The following is a 10,545-nucleotide window of genomic DNA, read 5'->3' as shown; positions in this document are numbered from 1 at the left end:
TGCTTGTATATTACAGCTACCCTCTTCATCAATGAATATGACAACTTTGGGGACTGCGTATTTTTATTTTCTGGAAAAGGGTGAAAACTTTTACTTATCAGATGAACACATCTTGTTCTGTGTAAATAAAGAGTTGCTTAGTTGCTGTACAGAAGCTCAATTGTGAGTAAAAGAGTGCATTTCAAAGCCGAGGGGTCAGCAGGTGAACTGTGACAATCACAGTTCATTGCCTCTCAGCTTGAATCTACACTGTTTTATACGAATGGATCTGGGCCCTTTAAGTATTTTTCCCTTTGCCAGCTGGTTATAGGTTTTGCCATCACAAGGTCCTGGGAGACACTGTAAGATGAAGCGGCTTGCCATCTTGGTTTTACTCATGTGGCAGAACTGGCAACAGCTGATGCTTCTCAGTGCCTGGCTCCCAAAACCCATGGTGGCCAGCAGAACTCCATGCCGGCAACTTCCCCTGTGTCCCTCAGAGAGCCTTTAGGGAATGTCTCCCTAGGAGCAGCTTTCCCTGAACTCTAGAGTATGGAATTCTAGCAAGTTCCAGAAGGCACTTTTGCTACAAGTTCCACCAGCATGGCGCCACACCGACTTCACTGTCACCAGTGAGCCACACTGTGTCTTCTCCGGTGAGGTCCTTGAAGGTCCCTTCCTTGATGCTCCATCTCAGCTCTACAGGCGGTGAGAGGCTGCTCCTCACAGCTCCTCTTCCTGTGGGATTTGGAGTTCTCTTCTTACTAGTCAAGCCCTTCATTCCTTCAATCCCTCATTCAATCATTTTTAAGTTGATATTATAACATTTATTAATGCTATGGTTTAAATCATTCTACATATTAAAAACTCTCTTCAAATGACTGTGTGGTTTTTCTCTTCTAATCTGACTCTGAAATACTGTGCTCTCCGTTATTTTTAGTCTTGTTTGTTGACTGTTTGGGGGCCTTAAAATATTTTTTCTGGACCACCTACCCTCTTATTTGGAGATTAATCAACCATGTTAGAATGCTTGATATTGTACCAAAGGTTACAGAGATTTTCTAATATAAAAAAGTTTTAACTGACATAATAATTGGAGTACAATGTGATGCTATACCTGTGTACACGGTGTAAAGTAGGGTACAATTATTGTGTAATGAACAGATCAGAGTGATTAGTAGGTCACTCACCGCTTGTGAAATATGTGACTGCCAGAGGCAGGTTAATTCTTGCATTGGGAAGGTCAAAGGGTCATGGGAAGCCACATCCAGACTGCTGAACTTGCTGAAAGTAGCCTGTTCCTCCAAGGCAAATGTTCCTGTGCTCTTGCTGGCACATATTCCCAAATATCCCGCTTGTCAAACCTTGTCTTATTGCTAACTGTTATTTCAAAGAGTCTACAATTGTTCTGCGGTTTGCCCAGTTAGCCTTTACCCCTAGCCCTTTCTGCACCTTTACTAGTTAAACATTACACTCCAGACTCTGCACATATGCAGCACTGTCTATACCTCAACCTCTCCCTTTTTTTTTTTTACATTCTTTACAAAAGTCAGAAGTTTATTCACGTAATATATTCTAATGTATCAAAGTTTCAAAGAAGTCATTCTGAATTTCAAATAAGAAATCACAATATTTAGTATTAATTAAAAGGAAAAAGGGGGCGCTGGTCATTTGTGGGTTTTAGTCCAAAATGAAAATGCAGAACACGCTTTTATTTTGGTGGGTCTGTGTTGATGCCGTACTTCTCCTTGAGAAGTTTCAACTGTTCCTCTTTCTTCTTGGTGTCCATCTTCTGAAATGCCCTGTTGGCATTATAGTACAAAACCACAAGGTATCTGTTACAGACGTTGAATCCTGACAGGTGGTCACACGCATTCTTGGCATTGAAGATGTCTTCGTAGACCACATAGGCTGTTCCTCTAGTCTCAGGTATATTGCCCACTCTGATTTGACGAATGGGTCCGTATTTCCCAAATATATCATACATTTCTTCAGCTGTGATTTTGTATGGCAAATTTCTTATATACAAAATCTGATTTACTTCAGGAGGAAGTCGAATTTTCGCCCTCTTGGCCGCTTGCATCGCCATCTTGACAGGCTGATGAGGTTACCGCAGCAGACACTAGAATTCCTCCGGACACCTCTGAGCCATTCGCCTTCTAACCTCTCCCTTTTAATAAAAGCTGTGGACCAGTGTCCAGCGGGGCCCTCACCAAAGAGCGACATCTACTGGCCTGCCCCTTCCAATGCTATGTCTGTATCACTCTTTTCATCTCAGGTGCATTCTAGGGTGGGTACTAACAAGTTCTAACATTTATTATTTCTTTTTGGCGAAGCAGTCAAAATTATCTCATTTTCAAACATAAATTATAGCTAACTAGATTCACTCTGTTGTGCAATAAAACATCAGAACTACTTCTTCCTGTTTAACTGCTGCCATTTATTTGTTTGTTTTTTATTTTTCTTTGTTCTTCTTCTTGATTCATTTCTGTTGCATTTCCTTCAGTTCAGTTGTCTTCTTCTGTAGTGAGTAACCTGCTACTAAACTCATTTAGTCTGTGTTTCTTTATGAATGTCATATTTTTAATTTCTCACTGTCTCTTTTGGTTCTTTATCATGGCTAACATTTTCCTCCTTATCATGCTTATGTTTTCTTGTATACCTTTGAACATACTTAATTATTATTTTTAAATCCTTATTATCTTCTAATTCCTTCATCTCTGTCATTTCTGGTTCTTTTGTACTGACTGACTTTCATCCTGGATGTTAGACATATTTTTCTTCTTATTCACAGAGTGATTTTTTATAATTTATTGGCCATTTCGGGTTTTATGACGTTGAGTGTTTCATTTTGCAGTTTTCCTTTATTGAGCATTTGACTTTCTATGGCACTTTTACTTGCTCATCATATTGACCTTTCAAGATTTGCCATTAAGGTTTATTAGGGTGAATGTGAAGCACACTTCACTGTAGGGCTAATTTAGCAGCAAGACTAAGGTGTGATCCTGCTGAGAACTCCACAGCCCACTATTTCTTCCCTTGGGCTAGTGAAAATAGAACCCAATAAGGGAATTGCTGGGTCCACTGCTTTCTGTTGGCTCAATCCCTGACATAGGAAGATTCACCCACTGTTTAATCTCTCAAGGGAGATCTCTGGAGTTGTCTGCCTGTGTATTTCTCTTTCTGTCTCTTCTTGCCCATACTCTGCTCACAAATCATGCTTCCCCCAAACTATAGTCTCTGTCTCCTCCGCTCATCAAACCACCAGCTCCAGTGGGTTCTCCTTCCCTCTATTACAACCTGGAAATGTCCTCTCAGCATAATCTAGGACAACTGTGGGGCTCACTCTGCCATGTACTTTTACCAGAGATTAGAGTCCCATTTTCTGGATATATGGAAAGAAAGCCATCCCCAAAGCATTCCCCCTTTCATGGGCAGAAGTCCTGCAATGTCTTTTCACCACTGTGACCAAAATACGTGACAAGCACAATTGAGAGGAAGGTTTATTTCAGGCTCATAATTTTAGAGGTCAATCCATGATCAAGCAGTTCTAAGGTAGGAATCTCTCTGGCAGGGTTTCAAAAGGTAAGGATGAGAAACCAGCTCAGCTCATGGTGGCTTGGAAACAAGGGCAGGGCAGGAGTGGGAGACAAACACATTCCCCAAAGCCATGCCCTAGCAAACCATCTCTTCCATTCATGTCTCACTTCCAAAGCTGTCTGCACTGCCCACTCATGAAGTTGAGGGGGACATTTTAAATCCAAATCATAACAGTTTATTTTTATGTTTTCTTAATAATTAATAATGCAGATGGGTGGGGTAGAGCACGCCTGTAATCCCAGACAGGAGGATCGTGGTTCGAGGACAGCCTCAGCTACTTGGTGAGGCTCTTTGCAACTTAGTGAGACCCTGTTTCAAAATAAAGAGTAAAATTGGGCTGGGGGTATAGTGCAGAGGTAGAGTGCCCCTGGGTTCAATTCTCAGCACCACAAAAAATAAATAATGCAAATACCCTCTATGTTTAAACCTAACTAAACAGTAAATACCACCAGGTATTTATTTCCAAGATATTGCAATAACCATAAATTATTTTTATATCTAGTAAAGCATCTCTATAAGAGAGATTAGCAGTATCCTGTTGCATTGGTAAATGCATTCTTTGAAATTAATGTCTGAATTTTTAAAAACTCCTATAAGGATTTTTTTTTATTTAACCAACAACTGCTTTATAAATAGCACTAATTTTTGTGTCAGAAACTTCAACCCATACATTTGCTACTTGTTGGAGCTCTGAGGGGAAAATAAGCTAGAATAAAGAAAAACTAAGGTTTGACTGGTGAAAATGTAGGGACTACCCTATGGATCTCATGTGCATACAATAATAGCTAACTCTATTGTTAGGGATGTGGGGGCACTTACCCCAGGTCACACAGATGAGAAGCCATGTGATTCTAATTGCAAATTCAGATTCCCTCAAGCCATGATATTCTCTCTGCCAACTACCTTGTTCATTGCAAAGGCAACACTTTCAGCATGTGGAGGAAAGCGAAGGACTTATTTTCTCTGTTTCAACGACTGCATTGCACTGGCTTTCAGTTATACAGACAAAATTGAACTTGGAGTGGCTCTCAGGCATCCAAATTCCATCTCGCCATTGTGTCAACCAGAGTGATCTCACACCAGCCTCAGATTCCTCGTCACATACCAGATATTAAGTGGCATAGTAAAATGTAAAAGTCATACATATGCAAACAAGGGTGGTAGGATATGCCTGTAATCCCAGTACTTGGCAGCTGAGACATGAGGATCACAGGTTCAAGACCAGCCTCAGCAACTTAAAGAGACTCCCAGCAACCTAGCAAGACTCTATTTCAAAATACAAAAATTAAAAAAGACCAGTCACCACTCTGATAGGAGGCTAATATCCAGAATACACAAAAAGCTCAAAAGACTCTACACTAGCAAAACAAACAACCCAATCAAGAAATGGGCAAAGGAACTGAATAGACACTTCACAAAAGAAGAGATACAAAGGACCAATAGATATATGAAAAGATGTTCTACATCATTGGCCATCAGGGATATGCAAATCAAAACTACACTGAGATTCCATCTAACCCCAGTCGGAGTGGCAAGCATAAAGAAATCAAATAACAACAAATGCTGGAGAGGATGTGGGGAAAGAGGAACTCTTTTACACTGTTGGTGGGAGTGCAAACTAGTTCAGCCACCATGGAGATCTGTGTGGAGATTTCTTAGAAAACTGGGAATGGATCCACCATATGATCCAGCTCTACCATTCCTGGGTATTTTTCCAAAGGGGTTGAATTCAGAGAACTACAGCAACATGTGCATACCTATGTTCATAGCAGCACAATTCGTAATAGCCAAAATATGGAACCAACCCAGGTCTCCATCAACAGATGAATGGATTGCAAAACTATGGGAAATACACACAATGGAATTCTATTCAGCCATAAAGAAGAAAAAAATCATATCATTTTCAAGAAGATGGAAAGTCCTGGAGAGGATTATCTTAAGTGAGATCAGCCAAGCACAGAAGGAGAAGGTACATATGTTTCCTCTAATATGCCCAAACTCGGGAACATAGATGATACCAGTGGGACTCCAGATAACGGAGGGGAAATATCAGCAAAGTTTGGATGGAAAATAGGAGAGGAGGAAGGCTGAACTTGATTATTGAGGGTCTACATCTGAATATGTATAAAAGTATGAATATGGCATGGTTACCCTGGACAATCATTCGTGGGAGGGAGGAAGGGAAAATGGGGGCGGGGGAGGAGAGGGCACCAAGTATAGTTTAAATGTATACCATCTATGTTCAATAAAAAATTGTATTAAAAAATTTTAAAAGAAAATGGCTAGGCATACAGCTTGAAGGTAAAATATCTCTGGGTTAAATCTCCAGAAGCCCCACATGTAAAAATACAAATACTTTGTCATTTTGTGTCTACAAGATTTTAATCAAATTCTATTACAAAAAAATCTGTGAGCATCCAAGGATCCTTCCCTCTGTCTACCTTGTTGTCACTTGTCTCTATTGCCCTTTTTGCTTTTTCAACTATTTGCTTAATTATCTGCCCACCATCATTAAACATTCATTGATGAGGTCTGACACAGGATGGAATGAATGTGCAGTGCATGCTGTAGGCTACCCGCTGCCACCATTTAGGAGGTCATTAGGAAATCTGACCTGTAGCAGTCTGGATAGTTGGGAGTTAAAGATTAGCAATTTCTGTCTCCAAATGACAATTACTTGTCACTTCTTGAATTTGAGTCATTTATATCAGTCTGATAGTTGGCATTTTAAAGAATAGGTCTTTCTGTGTGATTTTTTTCCATCAGAATTATTTTTGCTAATTCCAAGGAAAGTGTCCTGGCAATATGTGTGCACATCCTCTGAGGAACCAAACTGGCCAGGGCATTAATGGGATGAGATGTTGGCTAAGCAGACCTCTGGGGAGGGGAACAGAGGGGGGAGACGTAACCGAAGGGAGGAGGTAGAAAGAAACTTTGAAAACTTCACGAAAGAATGCCATCAATGTTGAAAAACTGAAAAGAGATTTTTGCCAAAATTTAAGCCTATCACAGGAGGAATTGTAAGATCTTAACATTGTATTATAATAATATTTCCTATAGCACAAAAATTTTAAATCCATATGTCAGGAAAGTTCTCATATATAGTAGATTATAACATCTTTTTGTGTGTATATGATACTGAAGATTGACCCTAAGGACAATCTACCTCTGAGCAACCCTATTTTACCTTTAAGTTTGGAACCAAGTCTTGCTAAGTTACTGTGCACTGGCCTCAAACCTGTGACCCTCCTGTCTCAGCCTCCCAAAACTGGGATTATAGGCAAGTACCACCATGCCTGGCAATTTTGATATCTTTGATTGGAAGCAATCAAAATGACCATCAAGTCAGAAATAAATGATAGCCATAACACATGGTAATGTACACACAGATATCCAAAGTTAATGCCCAGTGGGAAAAAGGATAGAATGACTGAATAATAAATGAGTGAACAAAATATATATGTACTTAAATAAACTGTAAAGCTGAAAACTACCTGTAACATTTGCCTCTGAAAACTGATTAGGGGCTACAACTAATAATGGTGACTAAAAGAGCAATTGCTTTTTGTTATGTTTCACTTCTTAGAAAATATAATGGTTGGCCGGGCGTGGTGGCGCACGCTTGTAATCCCCGCGCTTGGGAGGTGGAGACAGGAGGATAGCGCAGGTTCAGAGCCAGCACTTAAGAGACCCTGTTTCCAAATTTAAAAATATAAAATAGGTCTGAGAGTGTAGCCAGGAGGTAGAAGGGCTTCCAGGAACCCCAGTACCAACAAAGAAAGAAAGAAAGAAAGAAAGAAAGAAAGAAAGAAAGAAAGAAAGAAAGAAAGAAAGAAAGAAAGAAAGAAAGAGAGAAAGAGAGAAAGAGAGAAAGAGAGAAAGAGAGAAAGAGAGAAAGAGAGAAAGAGAGAGAGAGAGAGGGAGGAAGGAAGGAAGGAAGGAAGGAAGGAAGGAAGGAAGGAAATATAATGGTTTGTTTTAATTAACTCTTGGTGGTGAAAAATAAATCTTTTTAACTTTATTATCATCATTTAACTTTTTGTAAATTTAAAATTTACAAAATTTATTGCTCTAAATAAATATAAAGTTAGGTGTGGTGGCACATTCCTGCAATCCCAGTATTTGGGAGGCTCTGAAAGGAGGATCACAAGTTCAAGACCAACATTAGCAAATTAACAAAGCCCAATTTCAAAATAAAATAATAAAAAGGTCTAGCGATGTAGCTTAGAGGTAGAATGTCCCTGAACTCAAACCTCAAAATCCCCCTCCCCCAAAAAGTAAAAATAAACTCAAAGAAGCGGCTTTGCAGTAACTTTTAGTAGTTTGTTTGAACTGGCAATGGAGACAGGGTATTGGCATCAAGACTAAATTAGAGTTGAATAAATGTGACTTTATAAAGTGACCTAAGTCTTAAGCTGGGGCCATGAGGAATTTTAATGTATTCTGTAGCCTGTATTCTGCTACTAGATATTCATGAAGATGTATGTACAACAAAACTGATATACTGAAACATATGCTAGGAACCCCCAAGAAGAACCTTGATTGAGGGGAATTACAAAAAAACACTTAAAATGTCTATTTCTGTGGCACAAGAGAGAAGCACTCATCCAACATATAGACCTAACAGGACTCTTGGTAGAAACATGTCAAGGGAAGAAGTCACAGCCATGTATTTTCCAGCCTGCTTTTTAGTATTAACCATTGGAGACTTTGGACATAAAAAGAAAAGGTTGATATTATTTGGACAAAAAGGTGAAAAGTTAAAGTGAAGAGGAAGCAAAGTCTTAGAAAAAGGGCAAAACAAGAAAAGTAGAATAAATAGGGGAAATTTTAAAAAAATCCCCAGTAACACACACACACACAAATAACTCATTGTTTTTTAGAGAGATTTTTTTTAGTTTTAACAAATTTGATAAATCATAAATGGTATTTCTTAAACATTTTTACACATTGGTTGAAATAATCACACAAAGCTATTTTGAATTAGGTAATATTACTAAATAAGTCTTATTCATTTACTAAAGACTGCATATTTGAAAAACACTATCACACAAAGTTTATATGTGTGCCATTATTTATGTAGCTTATAGAAAATTTTTTCACAGTCCTCTTATAATATTTACATGAACTTCTACTCCCTTCCCATCAATAATATAGAAATTTTGACTTTGGATGTATGCTGATTAGAATAAATTGAAAAACAATAACTCTACAGAAATTTGTGGCACACATTTAGTAAAGTCTTTTGTGGACCTATAGCTGGATCAAGAAATTTTATTTTCCACATACTAAATGGCAGAGCTGGGACTCGCCTTTGTTGGGTTTCAAAGTCTTCATTCTTCCACTAAACATACTGCATTGCTTTTTTTTTTACGGGTCTGGGGATGGAACCCAGGGGCATTCGACCTCTGAGCTATACCCTCTATCCTATTTTTTATTCTTTATTTTGAAACTGGGTCTCACTGAGTTGCAAAGGGCCTCACTAAGTAGCTGAGGCTGTCCAGGAACCGCGATCCTCCTGATTCAGCTCTGCATTGCCTTTTGAACACTGTATTTTGTACACAATGCTAAAAATGAGTAAAACACAGTTCAAGCCAAACTCAGCATGAGCCCTAAAGTGAAATCTTTAAACTTTAGATAGATCAGTTGATATATTATAGTAGTAAAAGGTTATTTCTCATCTTTCCAAGCAAGATATTTTCTGGTAGTATGAGGGTGAGCAATATACTTGCATGTGCACATACCAAGGTGCACACAGTCATGCCTCAGTTCAAGGATGAACTGGTTCCAAATCCTCCTCAGATACCCAAATCTGAGGAGGCTAAAAACCTTATATCAAATGGCATATTATTTGCATATAAACAATAATATTCTCCTGTATCTTTAAATAATCTCTAAATTACTTAGAGTAACTAATATACTGTAAATGCTATGTAAGTTGTTACGGTTTATTGTTAAGCAAAGAATGACAAGAAAAAGTCTACATGATCAGTACAGAGGTCATTGTTTTTTAACATTTTCAATCTGCAGTTGGTTGAATCAACAGATGCAGAACTTGCAGGTACAGAGGGATGCTGTTATACATAGATGATAGATAGATGATAGATAGATAGATGATAGATAGATATAGATGATATATAGAGATATATACATATATACATATTTATATATACATACACAAACACATATATATGACCAAATTTGCCAAGCCAAAAGAAAGATCCAGACATCTGTGGCTCAAATGTACATGTATGTAACTGAAGAAGGAATAAAATACCTTCCAGTGTTCCCTACCAGGAACATAAGCAGCTAAACAATGAAGTTGGCATTATTACTCATATTTCCCAGACAGTAAATGCTGACCCAAAATCCATTTGAAGTATTTCTGGGGCAAGATCTTGCATCTATATTGAAACATAAGGGCCAAGGCAGTACCTGAACAGTGCCTGAATGGACACTGGTGGCTCTGGAAGTTTCATTCTTTCCTATTAGCATAAAGTATAAACATAATTCATTTGGAATGTGACATCTTAGAATAGAAGACTAAGATTCATCTTAAGAAGTGATAAAGCACACTCACTCTCTCACATTCCTCACCCGAGTCAATAGGACCACTCCCAGTCCTTCATCTATGCCTAGTAAAGCACACCACAGGTACTCCTGTATTTTACTTTCATCCACATTGTCTCATTCAACCATCACAACACATTTTCAGGGTAAAAACTATTGTTATTCCAGTTTTACCAATGAGGGTCCAAAGCATTCTTGCCAAGACCCAAGATAGTCTAAACAAAACAAATCAGATAAAAGAGCATTTAGTTTGATTCCATATAACTAAATGTCCAGGGCTGAATCCAGGTAAGTTTAAACCTAGTGACTCAGAACATGTTATCAGAGCTTTACTGTGGTCCCCCTCCTCTCTAGCTCTGTGGATTTCCTTCTCCATGTAGTCAAATTTATTCTTAA

The 10,545-nt window shown here is 38.5% G+C and overlaps 1 protein-coding gene across 1 annotated transcript; it reads right to left on the bottom strand.

Annotated features, from left to right (window-relative positions):
- Nucleotides 1–1,690: 1,690 nt before the first annotated feature.
- Nucleotides 1,691–2,068, bottom strand: LOC308261827 (splicing factor 3B subunit 6-like; the record flags this gene model as incomplete). Its single annotated transcript, XM_080693987.1, has 1 exon — nucleotides 1,691–2,068. One exon carries the CDS (start codon nucleotides 2,066–2,068, stop codon nucleotides 1,691–1,693), a length of 378 nt encoding a protein of 125 aa, XP_080550113.1.
- Nucleotides 2,069–10,545: the final 8,477 nt, after the last annotated feature.

The sequence above is a fragment of the Muscardinus avellanarius genome, assembly GCF_963383645.1.
Source record: "Muscardinus avellanarius genome assembly, chromosome: 4".
NCBI classification, from domain to species: Eukaryota; Metazoa; Chordata; class Mammalia; order Rodentia; family Gliridae; genus Muscardinus; species Muscardinus avellanarius.
Note: the sequence above shows the minus strand (reverse complement) of the source record. Positions and strands in the feature narration are given on the sequence as shown.